The following is a 15,695-nucleotide window of genomic DNA, read 5'->3' as shown; positions in this document are numbered from 1 at the left end:
TTTTGCTGCTTTCTCAGTTCCCCAAAAGAAAACATCTTTACTTTTAGCCTTCTCTCTTTTAAAGTATCTCGTTCTTCATATTGGGTTTCATTCACTGTAATGGATCTGAAATGTCTTATAGATAGAACTCTGAACAACTGAGCAAAATGGCCGGTAGTCAGTGTCCAGCCCTTTGGCAAGGCTACAATTACTTTAATTTCTCTTTGGGTGTTTCTGTACACAGCTGTACTTTGTTGAGGTTTGCTTCCTCAGGCAAGGTTGTCTGCTTTTCCAGTAGGGCTTGCTAGCTTTGAATGCTGTCTTCTTCTGATTATTCGTGCTGAAGGTCATAGAAATAAGTAAATTTGCCAAAAAATGAGATACCTTGGAGTAAATGTACCTTTGACCCTTAAGCTTGTTTTTATTTTATTGGCCATTTCCTTTTCTTCCTGTTTTCAGTCCTACCATAACAGAGAAGTATAAAATCTTCGTTTGGATCTCAGTGTTAATGTGAAGACTGGCAGAATGCTGCACTATGGCCGAGCTCTTTGAGGATAACCAGCACTGGTGGGAGTGCAGACTGGTAGTAGGGTTGTCATTATAGTAGTGGGTATGTACCTCTCAGATTGGACGTGGACACGCTACCTTCTCAAAGTATGAAAAAGCTGCTAGTTTAGTGATAGGTCTTGTAAAACGTCAGTGGTCTGCACTGCATCCATCTGTGACTTAGCAAGGGCTGAATTCTGTTACCAACTGTGGAATGAATACTGTTTTCAAAAACTTTTTGAAGTGGTGACCTGAGGAAATAATCTGTGGGCTGTATAAGTACCTTATTCAGGGAGAGAAAAGATTAAAACCAGTGATAGAGTCAGTAAAGCAACAATAAAATCAAGTTGCTGCACAAGAGCTTGCTAGACAGCTGTCTGATTAATGGTTAGGAGACCTTGACTCGAATGAAAAAATAATCCCAGTGCATAGGTAGCATAAAGATGAGAGTTAACTGATAACGTCAGCATCGGCATTGGGAAGTCTCATCCTGTACCTTACGTGTTTTGTTGCATTTTGATTAAAATGGGTCACTGTGTACAAACGGGACAACTAGAATTATGCTGGAGAAAGAAGAGCAGAAATCTGAAAGATAATTAAGTTTGAGAGATACTGGAAATGGGGTTCATGCCAGTAATTTCAGTACTGATATGAGACACAGATGTCTTCAGTTCCCACTGTTTTAGACATCGTTGTTGTTTCAAAGGTCGATCTGTTTAGTCAGTTAGTGGGTAAGAGACAAGTTGGACTACGAAAGCTATTGCTTGTAATCCTGTATTTTTAAGAAGCTGCTTACCAGGCCAAAGAGAAACCCAAGTGTAAATATTTTTTGTGATTTGATTTCCATCTTCATCCCTTTGGCAGTCGTCTGACGCTATCCTGAGTGCACAGTTGCTGTGTCATTTCATGTAATGGCCCTTTGTTCAGTCTTGTACTGACTTTCTAGTAAAAGTACGCTGGCCCTCTGAGGGATCTTGTTAGTACAGAAACGGAAATTCTTATTGTAATATGTGTGATAGTCCAGTTATCCTGTTGTTACCAACCGTGTGTGTTAAATCGTTCGTGAGGTTGAAGGCTGCCTTAAAAAGGGCCAAGTTAGAGCTGAAACAGGTGAGGTCTTCAGGGGTAGCTGCTGCTGTTGCAAATTTAGAGTTTGCTGTATCCCTCTGAAGCTTATGAAACCACAGTTTCCAGGGGATATATTGAATGCCTGCATCTTTCATGAATTTGGGGGAGAAAGAATCCCATTCAATGAATATGAAGTTGGACACATTTGTTTTCTGCTAAGAATCCTACAGACAGAAGGCTTTCTAGCTGTACCTAATAGACTGTGTCTGCCTTAAATACCTGCTTTTAGACTGCTCACTTCTTTATTAAACAGCTAAAAGCCACAAAATCAATTGGTGCCAGGATTCCCCACTGGTGTCTGGCCCTGCCGATGGAGCCGTGGTGTGCGTGCAGGGTGGACGCAGTCACGGTGAATGCGGTCCATTTTCATTGAAGGGAAAAGTGTGGTTTCGAGTGTACAGGGCACAATTTGTGGGGGAGGGATGTGTTACTGGTGCAGAGGCAGCAGAAAGGGGGGGCTGGCGAGACTGAAAGAAAAAGGGAAAGTGCTTTGGGGACATGAGCTCCAAATTAAGGTGCTGGCGAACCTCAGGTTGAAGAAATATTTATTTTTTGCTTTACAGTAAATTCTTATTCCTTAGACTGCTACTGTTTAATTATTTGACTGTTTATTACTTTTTTGACTCACTTCTCCATTTTATGCCTTAACTTAGCCACAGTGGTGTAAATATTTGAGGTAGAATTAAGGGAAGCGCAGCTGTATAAATCCATTGCTTTTTTTTTTCCACCTAGTTATCTGAGAAGGATTCTTTGTTCTTTGCCCTGGTCTCTGAAAGCATTACAAAGTAAGTCTGCGTTAAAATGTATGTGTATTTCTTTTCTTTTTGATTCCAGTTAAGCTTTGTGAAGTGGATGTTGGGAAAAAGATTACTGCTGAACTTGGAAACAATACACAGATCGAGTTTATTTTTAAAATGCTTAGACGAAATGAGGGATTTTTTTCGGAGCTGTTCTTATGACAGTTAAGTATCAAGTTATCTGGATCTGAAAAAACAGCATAAGAGTGTGTTTTGTAAAGGAAGGAGGTCTCGAGAGTTCTGGAACCGTGTCACGTGTGTAATAAAAGTGCAGCAACAGGTTTTTAAGTGTGTGGGGTTCAACAAACCCATTTTCTGCTGCTTTGAACAGAATAAAATAACTCAAACTGGCCTGAGTTCCCCTCAGGAAATCTTTGGCTCATGTGCAGGACTGAGGCAGATTCCCAGTCCCCTCTGTGGGTTCCTGTGCAGCTACTGGTGCGAGTGGCGCTACTGGTGCGAGGGGTTCCTGGCAGCAGCGTTGGTTTTGGCCTCTCCTGATCCTGGTTGTTGGTGGATTTGGGAGTTTGAGGCAAGTCTGTCTGCCGCATCCGAGAGCAGTTGGAATGCAGTGAGGTACTGTGCCCTGGGAGCTTTTGATGAAAAAGGACCTCTGCTTCTATGTGTTCCTGTTAATGTTATTTTATGGAAGAATGCTGAAGAGTATGTTCCCAGTGACAGCAAGAAGAAGTAACTTAGTTATAGTGTGTGGAGGAACTATTAATGATAGGAGTTCTGGGGCAGGCTTTGTGAGAAATCAAGTAGAGTTTCAACACAGGAACTTTAATCCCCCAGCATTCATTTTGGACAGCAGAATTATTCTCCTACTGATGCAGCGCTTAACAGAGGCTTAGCTATTTTTTCAGTGAGGAAAATTATTCTGGCAGCCTGGAGAGACAGGGCTAAGCCAAGTTGGAAGGCTTAAATATAATTCCGTCTAAAAATTCAGATTAGGGAACAATTTATGAAGTGCTGCTTGAACCAACATGGCTTCAAGGAAAATCAGATTATGGTGGTATTCTTCAATAACCAAAATGTAGGCATTTTATTTTTTTTACCTTGGACAGAAGCTTAGTTTTTCTTTTCACAGTGAGAGTCTGTCCACTGCCCTCACAGCAGGGACATGGCAGGTACAGCAAGTGGCCTGTCAGGAGGAGTTTGTGATTGAGAAGGTCTAGGGACTAGAAAGGTGGGAGTATGAGGAGTGCTGAGGGAGCTGGGGTTTAGTCTGGAGAAAAGGAGACTGAGGGGAGACCTTATCGCCCTCTACAACTGGCTGGAAGGAGGGTGTAGCAAGGTGGGGGTCGGTCCCTTCTCCCTTGTAACTGGTGATAAGACAAGGGGAAATGGCCTCTAATTGCACCAGGGGAGGTTTCGGTTGGATATTAGGAGGAATTTCTTTACTGAAACGATTGTCAAGCACTGGAGCAGGCTTCCCAGGGAGGTGGTGGAGTCACCATCCCTGAAGGTGTTTAAAAGACAAGTGGATGTCATGCTAGGGGACGTGGTCTAGTGGTGGACTTAGAGCTGGTTCGATGGTTGGACTCAATGATCTTAAAGGTCTTTTCCAACTGAAGCCATTCTATGATTCTAGTCCAGGTCAAGTGGGAGCTTTCATATAAGAGCTATGGAGAGGAGCTTGATGCAGTGGTGTTAACTGCAGCTAGAAGTTCTTAAGTTTCAGGGCTTTATGGAAGGTGGGTGATCCATAGACATTCACAGAGAAGAGAGAAGGAACTGGGGAATATTTTAAAATTTCACGTCATTGAACTTCTCCATATTCCTCAGAGCAGCACAATGAGATGTGGCTCTTAATCATCTGCTGGTAAAGTTTCTAGCCTGACAACCTTGTGTGAGAGGGGGTAAGTCTGGTTATATGAAGCTGTGTTGTTAATAAATTTTGAAGTACTTGTTAACAAGTCCAACATCTCACCACGGGACAGCTGTAAGGTTTTGTTGGGGACTGTCCCCAGGCAAGGTCTTTCAACTGCACACAAAAGCTCCCATGGCTGTGCAGGGGAGTAAAAAGTTACCTTCCACCTACCACTCCAATGCCTTAAGAGCAAGATGACTGTTCACCATTTTTAAAGGATGGTTTTTCCTTGTAGGGTTCCTCAAGTGATTGAGGATTGGGAAATATTTTAGTTGTATATTAACAACAAACCTATCAATCATATTCTAAGATTATTATCTGGAGTAAACATAACTTTAGTGAGTAGGATTTGTACTGAAATGTTAATGACTGTTGAAATGCCTGCGTCTTTGCTAAGGATGTTTTAATATAACCAATATTCAGATTTGATTGCAGCGCACATTTGTTTGGTTTCACCTTCCCCGCCCCAGCCACTTTTCTGATTAAGTTCTTCTATTGAGAAGATACATTCATTCAGCCACATATTTACCTAAAATAGTACATTTCTGAGAGCTCGGTATACTTTAGCACACAAATGGGAGAATAGAGATTGAGTTCTCTGGCTGGTGCTTCAGGACTGGGCTCTTCACCTTGGAAACCCAAAGGGAAGAGCCAACTCTTGCTGTAAGTTGGGGCTGCTTTATGGTCAGAGTTGGCTCAGGTGAGCAAAAAGAGTCTTCCCTTCTGTCCTCGTGTCACGAGTGTTCTCCCTTAGTGCCTGTGCCTGCACAGACATGGGTACGTGATTAGATGATCTGCAGAAGTGGAGCATTACCTTGCTCCTTCCTGGTGAGTGGGAAGTTTGCAAATAACAGGCACCCCCAAATATCAGGCAAGTTTCTCCTACACAGTGGTACAGACTTTCGGTATTCAGGTAAGTGCTGCTCTCATACAGAAACCCTTTTCTTAAGTGCTCTCAACTTACAGTCTTAAACTTCTAAGTAAGATTTGGAAATAAACAAACTTGTCTCTTTTAGGATAAATGTCCTCTGAACACATCTTGATTATTAGCTTCAAGTCCATCTTAACTCTAGAAATTAGTTAGATTTTCCCCTTCTTAAATATCTTTCTTTAGGAGAAAAATCTTGGTCCACTGACTTGTCAGATGTCTTTCCCTGCCCCAGTGAAGATAGGCCTTGCCTGTCTGCTTCCTCTAAAAAGCCTTATGTAGATATCTCAGATAAGAGGGCATACTATTAAATTGTCAGGATTGCTCACCTGGGTACAGTGTAACATAGCCCAGGATGACATCAATGACATGTAAAAGTTTCTAAAGCTCTTCTGTGTGTAACATAAAGACCCAGCTGTACCCTTCACCTATAGCAGCGCAGTTTCAAGCATGTTGTGGCTTTTGACAAGGTGGTGCTTGTCCTAGGCCCTTCCCAGATAACCTGCTTACGTTAGGAAATTGTGGGAAATAGCACCAAAATTTACCAGCATTGTCTGTACACACGTTCAAAATCCTTCAAAAGCAAAGTGTTATTAACCACAGCTGGAATAGTTCACGTTGTGTGGACAAATCTGTCCACTCCTCTTGCTAGGAATGACTTGCTGCCAGTACTTCTTGGCAAGATAAAACTTGATAAAATCCTCTTGAAAAGAGGCTTCGTGTGAAGATTTCTGCGTTTCTGACCTTGCTAGTCTATAATAATAATAGTAAAAATATATTTAATGCTGTCTTTAATTTTAGGAAAATAAACCATTTTTATTTCCTCATGAATAAATCATTTTTTCATAAGCCTCAAAATAAAACAATAGGCTGGTTTTGGTTAGCAAGGCTGCTTTCACTTTGAAAGGCATCTTTTGGTTTTGGCAAAACTTTATTGTGTGTATTTTACTGCAGTTGCTGTGGCTGCAAGTCAAGTTATGTTGAAGGCAAAGAGTATTTTAGCCTACTGTATTCCTGATCATTACTGGTCTCTGCTGCTTAAAACAGATTTGAGGGGTATGTCTGTCCCATATCCTTGCCTTATCTAAACTTCTATGTTACACTCTAATTTGTGCTGTCGAGACAGATGCTGCAGCTGAGAAGCTGGTTGTTAAACCACATTAAGAATGGTAATTTGTAGGTTAATTTTTAAGTTGGCATTTAAATATCTTCAGGGTATTAATGAATAGCAGGTAGAAATCATATGGCTCGTACCACATGGGGGTGTATTTGTGTTACAGGACTAAGAATGCCTCGTTTATGTAGAGGTTTGTACAGGATTTACTGTTACAAAGGTGTTCAGATGTGCACGTTTGTGAATGTGTATTGTCTTATTTGCAGTTGAGTATGTGGGTTCATTAAATTGGTTTGATTTAATTGGTCTGACATTAGCCCAAGACTAGAAAAATCTAGTATAGCTTTAAAACATCATTGCTTGGAAGAAGGAGCTGCCAACTGAAGCAGAGCCCAGGCAAGAAACTTTGTGAAGTGGAAGCTCAGAAAGGGCTCATTACTGCTGTGATGTTGTACTGCAGAACACCAGAGGATTGCGTCCAGTGTCGCTTAGAGAAACTGGCACTAATCTATGTCAATTGTTTTGATGGTCATGTGTGATTGCTAGAATACAGACCTAAAAATTAGATTTAGAGGTCAAGGAGATCTGCTACAAAATGCAGATCTGGTCGGTTTTGGCCAAACGCATCATTTCTTGTCTCATTAAGGTAGGTGTTCTCATTAGAGTAGGTGCATCTCTTCGCACCTGATTTGTTTCAACTAGAACATCCCAGCTAAAACTTTCCTGCAAGGCTGTTCTGTCTGAGAAGCTGTTCTGGTCTCCAGCAGTGGCATTCAGTGGAAACTGCCATTTGTGAGGGTCACAGAGCTGTCAGTGTGTGCCGCCGAGTGTATAAATATGGGAACCGCCGTTTTCAAGGAGTCCGTGGGAATAAAGCTGTGCAGCTCGCATCTGAGGAAACTGAACAAGGTTTCTGGATTCATTGTTAGAAGGGTCTTTGTGATATTTAACTTGGCTGGCACTGGTATTTATGTACTACCTATGTACTCTATGAAGGAGGTGGTCTTTTTCTTTGGAATAAATAGACAGCAATCCTAAATTGTAGGCTTAAAATAAGGCTTTGTGAATATGTTTCAAAACACAAAAGCTGGTCTTTGACTCTGTAAGTTCCTCTTGACCCTTTTCAGAGCGGGACAGACATCCCAGAATGGAAGTGGACACGTTGGTTCTGACTTGCTGGAACTGAGATGGCTGTATTTGATTTTTTAACTGCTGCTGTGCAACTGAAACATTGCTTACCTTAGTTATTAAAATACAACCTGAGTATTGATTGAAAATCTTAGGGAAGTTTCAATAGAATTGTGTTTGAAATGAAACTGTCCTTGAGCAACTGAAGCGGGTTCCTTGTATTCTTGGATAGCTGCTTGTATAGTGCTTCTGAGGTCAAGCTTTGACTTGCATACAGAAGTGCAGGATTATGCTCCTGAGAATAATTTAACATAATTTATTTTATTAAGTGTAAAATTTGGAGTAGTTTATGCTCTGGTTTTGCAGGACAGCTCTGTGGTAGGAGCTGAATTAGCTACAAAATGGAAGTCAAATAATAAAAGGAAACAGAACAAATACAGCTCTCATGCAGCACAGCAGCGTAATGAGACGCAAGATTAATTTTCAGCTTAACTTACGATTTATTTTTTATTCCATTTCAGGGTCAGATAACGCTAATGGATGTCCCTGTATTTAAAGCAATTCAGCCAGAGGTAAGCAGTTAATCGGTTTAATATTCAAATTTAAATGAGAGAGTGTCATGTGTCAGTGTATTTGTTGTGGTTTAGGCCCAGTGCGTAACTGAGCACCACGATGCCCCCCAAAAAGGCTGGTCAAAATAAGGGCTGGGAGGGCTTCTCTCCGTTTAAAAAGGTCACGGGTCGCTCCACCCGCACTTGGGGCCGTGCTGGTCAGGGCCGGTGCCAGAGAGAGTGAGGCATGCCCTGCACCCCCCTTGAATCCATGAATTCGCAGGGGCACTGATTGGCTTGGCCCTGGCCAGAGGTGGGTCTGACAAAGGCAAAGGGGGAGCTTTTCAGGTAGCTTCTTAAAGGGCCATCTCCATGACCTTCCCCTGTTACCAAACACACAACCAAAAACCCCTCACAGAAAACCCAATACAGTATTGATTATGGAACTGCAAAGTGTAAGTATGTCAATAAATCTTAATGTCTGTCATTCATATAGCTCTGAAGCAGATGGTTTTATAACACAAAAATATCTGAAACTAAGAATTTGTTTGGGGAATGAATTATTAGTATTTAAATATGTTCATCTAGTGCTGGATATGAAGTATCTAGGTTTTAATGTTTCTGAATAGTAAACATTTTGATTTGACTCTTCTGGTCATAACGTCTTGGGTTTCAGCTCCTGATACCCCATGCCGTGCCTCATCCTGTCCTCTGTTTCTCTCACTGGTTTATATTTTTTTTGGGGGGGTAGGGGGAGAAAAAGTGGCTGTAACGGCATCTTCAAGCTGGACGTGACATACGGGTTAATAGATTGATGACTTGTGTTCTCTGTTTTGTTTTCATATAATGCCATATTCTTTTTTCGTTGTGCCTGACTGGAACTGATGTTTTCAGAACCTTCAAGTGACTATAACAGATGATGGATTTGTTTCTCTTTATTTCTGTATGGTTAGCGTTTTCCTCTGAGCATTGTTTTGCACTTCTGAAGGTTTGTTTTTCAGTTTATTGTCCACTTTGTCAGTGATGTGGAAGTCTTTTTCAGCTCATCGGTCACCTTTAGACTATCATAAGCTATTTTGTTGGCAGCAAGCTTTTGTTTTGTCATTGGGTCACACTGAAGAGTATTTTGCTTCAAGTGGAGAAACCTGCTGAATCTCTTGTTGTGGTTACTGATTTCATCCTTTGTGTACTCAAGTTTTTTGAAGGCTTCCTTTTGATCTGTGCTTGAAAACATCGTCATGATGTAGCTTTCATGACTTCAGCAAGCTATTTCCCAGCCTATGTTGATTTGTGTGGGGGTTTTTTGTTGTGGGGTTTCATTTTTGATCTTTCTGGGTTTTTCGGTTTTGTGTTGTTTTTTTCCCTCAGCATCCTTGGAGTCTTTTTGATTGGCAGGATATGTTTATCCTGATCTGCTAATAGGAGATCTCTTTTTATAAAGTTCTTCTCCAAAACTTTAAAGCATTTCACCCCTTTATCTGGTTCTTCTAAATATTTTCCTCTTATGTGTGTTTGTGCAATTCTTTTTCTAATGTTGAGCATTATGGTATCTAGGGTCCCCCCCCCACCCCCGAGTGTTGAAGTTGAGTAAACTCTGGGTGCTTTTACACAGTGTCTCATCTCTCATTACACTGAGCTTCGAAGGACTGGATATTGAAAAATCAAAGCACTAATTTAACTTGTTAGGACTTTTGCTATGATCTGCTGGTAAAGAAACTCCACTGCTTGAGCTTGGTGGCAGTTGATTCTGTGCAGTTCGCTTCCAGCGCTGCACAGGAGGAGCAGGCAGCTGCGTGACAAGCAAAGTTAGATGCAGTGGCAGTGATCCAGTTCTCCATACCTCATCGTTTGTTGCTCTTTTAATGCTCCTTCCTGTATGTCAGATGGTTGTATGAGCAGAGGAAGCATCAAGCAAGCACATTTAATTTTGTTGGCTGTTCTTACTCATTGTAAACCATAAAAGGGAAGAGCAGAGTAAAATAATGACACTTACCTAAAAGAAAAACTGAAAGTAATTCCTTTGAAGAAACCTGTATGTACTGCATAATTAAAATTGGTGTGATGTCTTCACTGGAAAATACCTGTATGAGGAAGGGTAGGTGTTTGTGACACTTCAAGTGTTTGCTCAGAAGCAGTTGAAGGCACTGACAGCATGCAAGTATGACCTGTCCATCAGTGCTGCTTCCCAGGTAGACAGAGGCCTGCCCTGTTGGGTCTCATATGCCTCTAAGTTGTGCTTCTCCCTTAGGGAAAATGGACATACAGATGAACTCTGGGGTGAGAAGAAGCTAGACACACAATTACCATGCTTTCCTCCCGTTTTGCAGAGGGGAGAACAGACTTGGCACACGTAGTTTGCCTACAGGTGCCTTGACAGCAGATTAGTGAAGTGGTGTAGATGTCTGCGTTTCTTTGAATTGCCTCCCAGACTGCGTGCCGTATCCACATCATGATTTAAGCTGTGGATCTTCACACATACCTTGACGTGCACACTCAAACATTATTGAATATGCAATTAGAAAACAAAACAGTGTCGAGCTGATTTCCCCTGTATAAAAGGGCTTCTAAGCTGAGGCTTTAATGAGTGACTAAAAGGCATTGATAGAATTTTTATATTGGTAGAAACTCTATTTAGAATTGAATTTCACAGCTCTCATCCATATGTATGGTGGGAGATAATGAACAACATCGTTCCCAGTGTGCCAAGATTTAAAAACTGGGTGTTTATCATAGATTGTTGTGATTGCAGAACAAATCTTGGTTATACAGGCTGTGAATCTCCACCTGCTTCCCAAGCTCTGTAGAATGGTATATGAATTAATACTTTCAGCCTTTAATGTGTTTTCACTTGTTTTCCCAAATAAGGGTTTAAAATAACTGGAGATGAATTTTCACCATCTTTAGGAAGTGTTTGAGCAGTATTCCTTAGATATCAGAGTTTATCTTGACTATCTAAGTCATTGTGTTGCCTTTTTCATTGTGTTAAAGTATCCTCTTAAAGTGTTGTAGGTTTGTTTTTTTAAGAAGCAGCACCAGGATTTCATCTTTATCTTAACAAAACCAAAGCTGAATAACACTTTTTTTTTGTTACAGCAATGTATGGCAATTTTCCTTGTAGCATCACAGCCAATAAGCATGCTCCTAGCACACACTTACACTTCTACAGCCTTTTACTTCTGTCTGTAGCAAAGAAACAGAATTCTTTCTGCCTGTATTTGAATATTCAGCATGCCTGTTTCATGCTTTTAGGAAAAAATGGATGGGGACCTTAGTGTAGCCTACTTAAGTAGATGATCCTTGTGGTCCCTTCCAACCTGGTGTTCTGTGTTTCTGTGAACTTTGGATTAAGTTACGGTGGATCGCATACATTTCGGGTGAGCCAGAAGCACGGACTTGAACAGTTCCTGTGGCTTAGACAGGACATAGTGACATGAGCCTCTGCCTGAGCTTTAAGCAGGCTCTGTCACTCCAAGGGATACTGAAAACACCTTTCCTCATCATTAAAAATGCCTGCGAGTTAATTCTGAGAAAAGAAAGTAGAAGGAATTACTGTTGCTTTGTTGATTAATAATTAGTGGGCTGCAGTATGAGAAATGAAGATCATAAATAGCACACCTCTGCTAGGTAAACTTCTGTCTGTATGGGAGCAGCTGACTTGCATTTTCATTTTTGGGAACCAAAAAGAAGGTGGAGTTCCTCAAGTCCATGGTGTGATTTGGTCTGTTCCCCATGGACGACAAATGGTGTGGTGTTTTTTCCTTTTCTTGTAGTGGTTGTGGCTTTCTAGAGAGTAGTGACTAAAGCAAAAAGGTACTCATAGCCTTGCTCAGTTGTGCTGCTGGTAGCTATGTTAACGTTACCTAAATGCCAGATGTCCCCTTGCAGAACACATTATCTTACTTTTATTGGAAAATCTGATCAATTATTTTACATATTTTAATGCATTCTCCAAAATTATTTACCCACATGTACTCACGTTGAAAATCTGTACTGGGTCATTGCCTTTAACCTTTTTATCCCCTCTGCTTCACTAGGCTAGGCAGTGAAAAAAAACTGGTTTCTTGAATATTCATCTCTACCCGCTCAGAAGTTGTGTAGCGGTTCCACTATTAATTCTTTCTGTCTTCTTCTATTTTTGAAACTTTCTCTTTGTCTGGTATATAAGGGTTTTAACGAGAAGCACAGTCTCTCCTCCTGCCATGTGGTACAGGTTATGATTTAAGTGTTCCTGTAGTATCTTGTTAGGGAAAATAAAACTCTGTAGATTCAAAAAGGAACAAAAACCAAAATGAGTTATGAAGAAAGTTTAGCTTTTGTGTTCTTGATCCTAAATCTTTCAGCCTTGCCTCTCATTTTAAATATTTTACACAAAATAAGTTGTTAGTTGTAGTAATATAGCTCCTGTGCTTGAGTTGACTAGAAAACTAAAGAAATAATCCTTGTGAATACTTCAGATTTGAAACTTGTGGCAGAAAAAGTGCAATTCTAGAGGAAGAGAAGAGAACCGTGCCTGAATTAAAGGAATAGGAGACACGGTCTCTGTAATTAGCAAAGAAGTATTTTTATAGAAGTATACAAACGGCTTCTGAATTCCAATTCAGCAGATCAGTGTGCTTTATTGCAGCAGTGTGTGCGAGTCACAGAATCGCTCGGTTGGAAAAGCCCTCTGAGATCATCACGTCCAACCGTTCCTGTCTACCCCCTAAACCATATCCTTAAGTACCTCATCTACCCACTCTTTAAACACATCCAGGGATGGTGACTCCACCACCTCCCTGGGCAGCCTGTGCCAGCTTCTGACGACCCTCTCAGTAAAGAACTTCCTCCTTATCTCTGACCTGAACCTCCCTTGGCACAGCTTGGTGCCGTTTCCCCTTGTTCTATCCCCCATCACCTGGGAGAAGAGACCAGCACCCACCTCTCCACAACCTCCCTTGAGGCAGTTGTAGGTGGTGATGAGGTCTCCCCTCAGCCTTCTCTTCTCCAGGCTAAACAACCCCAGTTTCCTCAGCCGCTCTTCAGGTCAGGTCAGTGCTCATCAGGACTGCATCAGGCTTCTCCCAGACTGTGTGCAGTGACGGCAGACACCTGGGTGGCTTCTCTTCTGTTGATGGCTTCTTAAGGCGATGGGATGAGCAGTGTCAAGGGCAATGATTTTGGGCAAGCAGGTTCTGGAGAGGAGGAAGAGGGTTGTGAGCAACAGAATTTTCCCTGAAGCAGAGTGATCAGGTCATAATGTTAAGAAACTGTGCATAGGCAGAAAGGGGAAACTACTTTTATTTCATTTTCTGGTCAAGAGAAAAGCAAGCTGGCTGTGCGGGAGAGACGGGTCTTGCAAGTGAGATGGAGAAGCTGCGTGCAGGAGGTAGAAGACCAGGTTCAAGTTAAAGTAGCAAAATATATATATATGCATTTGTTTTGTTGACCACCTTTGTATTTCTTACTAACTGAAGGGAGGGGAAAAAAGGCTTTTTGAACTCTCAGAAGTCTGTCTCTCCTGTGTCTGTCCCAAAACAGCAGCGTAGATGTTGGCTTAAGCCATAGAAGAATCTGAAAGGATTGCACAGGTCCTGAGGGCCCGCGTATGTGTGCCTTGGCACATCTGTAAAGGGATTTTGATATGTGCCTTTCCAGTCAGGAGCGGGATCTTTTGCTTTGCAGTATGCAGTGCTGTGCACTTTCACTATATAAGAATACTGATAGAGTTGAAGGGTTCTCAAATTTGTTGCTGCTAGCAGTTGTTGGGACTGCTTTATTACTTCTGCTTCCGTGCTGAACTGCAAGCATGACAGGAGAGGATGTGCCTTTGCCTCTGTCACTTTAGTTGGGATTCTGTGTACTCTGGAACAGCCTCAGTCCCGTACTTATCTTAAACTACATCATAACAGATCTGGGGTTATCTGCTCTGTCTCCAGTTGACAACTTCTGCCTCCTACTGTATTCCTTCTGTATTCTTGGCTGAACTAGAATTTCAGAGCTTTAAACAGTGTGTGATGTGGTCAATAATGTACAAAGAAGTCTGTACCTTTTTGTGAGGCTGCACGAAACCGCATTTCATTCCAAGGTGAGGATGATAATGTACAACTCTGTATACAATTTTATAGCCAACCACAGGCCCAGGAATACGGACACGATCTTAGATGAATATGCTAGAAATGTGTTCTAGGAGCTCTTTCTGCTGTCTCATTGTTTAGGTTTCCATAGTATTTATCAAAACATTTATTATCTACTGGTCATTGCTTTCTCTTTCTATTCAGATAGGGAAAATCTCAAGATTTTTCTGGAGCAGAGTCTTCAATTGTAAAAGTCTTCTGTTAAAGCTGGGAGACCTCTTCTTTGACATAATAATGATAAATATGTGTGTGTGTGTATATGTATATATATGTGTGTGTGTGTGTGTATCTATCTATGACTTGCAATCTGAGAGTCAGATCTTGTCTGTGCCCGACTGGTATTAGACCTGTAATTTTGCATGTGTAAGTATAAATTAGACCTTAACATTAATACTGCTACTTATGTACTATCTAAAGATTCTTGGTGATGTTCTCTACTTAAAAATTGCCGTTTCTGTTGCTAATCGCATCAGTGCCACAAACCTCCATGCCAGCTAAGCCAGATCTGCTTCTGATGTCTGTACCGTGGAAGTCCTTAGATGTGCAGTACCAGGGCAATGCCTGACTTCCGCCTGGAGTTATCGTTGGTTTTTCACTCAATGATGAGAACTGAAGAAGTACAAGGAAGTGCTCTGAATTATTATATGTTTTCCAAGATAGGTTTTGGTGGCACAACTTCCTAGTGAAAGTTGAAGGAATAGCCCTAAATACAAAGCTAGAGACTCCGTGTTCTTGCCCAGTGCCTGTGGACAGGAGCGTCTCAGGGCCTTCTTTAGCAAATACCAGCGTGTGACACACTTCAAGCAGAAGAATTCAAGGCCTCTCTTAACTGGCATGAGACTGTAGTAGTTTTGGGACGCTGGTTGAAAAGATGTTGAGAAGTTCCTGATTTAAAAAAAAGAAAAGTCAAGCCAAAAACAAGAAGTGCAAAAAAAGCAGAGCTTAGAATATCGAGATACCAAATTGCTTTAAACTAAGAGTGTCTTAACAAATGGCACAGGTACCGGTTATGTGTTGAATCATCTCAGCCACGTTGTATGCTGGCTGGACATACGGCGTGCTGCTGGTTTCAGTAAGTAACTTTCTATGCGTTGATAACACTGAGAGCACTTCAGAGTGGAAGATGTGAACAGAAGGCATGACTAAATACAAATGAAAGGCTGTATTATGCTGCTGCAGTAAGTAAGCTGTCCCTCTATTGATGATTTTTCTCGGTAGGACTGTGGAATATGTTGTGTGCTGTATGTTGTATATATTTGCATCTATTCTGTATGCCATTGTATATGAATAGAAGAGCTCGGTACATTTAGTTTATTAAATATTAATTAAAACTGCTTTACTGAAATTAAGTGGTAGTAAATAACGAGGAAAATGATGTATTGGCCCAACTGCTGACTAAGTTTTACAGACAAATAAGAGTCAGGGTAACTTTGAAAAGGCATTACTTTATAACTACAGGCTTTACAAATAATTTGTCAAGTTGTTGAGGCCTGCAGTTTTTAGGATGACTTAAGTACAGGAATTGTGTGATTCATTTT

The 15,695-nt window shown here is 41.2% G+C and overlaps 1 protein-coding gene across 1 annotated transcript in view; it reads left to right on the top strand.

Annotated features, from left to right (window-relative positions):
- Positions 1 to 15,695, top strand: part of LOC104546032 (ras-specific guanine nucleotide-releasing factor RalGPS1-like) — a 37,531-nt gene that overhangs the window by 5,157 nt on the left and 16,679 nt on the right. Inside the window, exon 3 of the mRNA XM_010191316.1 lies at positions 8,015 to 8,065. Coding sequence (XP_010189618.1) covers positions 8,015 to 8,065 — 51 coding nt within the window. The remainder of the gene's footprint in view (positions 1 to 8,014; positions 8,066 to 15,695) is intronic.

Source organism: Mesitornis unicolor, unplaced genomic scaffold (assembly GCF_000695765.1).
Source record: "Mesitornis unicolor isolate BGI_N332 unplaced genomic scaffold, ASM69576v1 scaffold8319, whole genome shotgun sequence".
NCBI lineage: Eukaryota > Metazoa > Chordata > Aves > Mesitornithiformes > Mesitornithidae > Mesitornis > Mesitornis unicolor.
The sequence above is the reverse complement of the archived record's forward strand: the minus strand, read 5'-3'. Positions and strand labels throughout refer to the sequence as shown.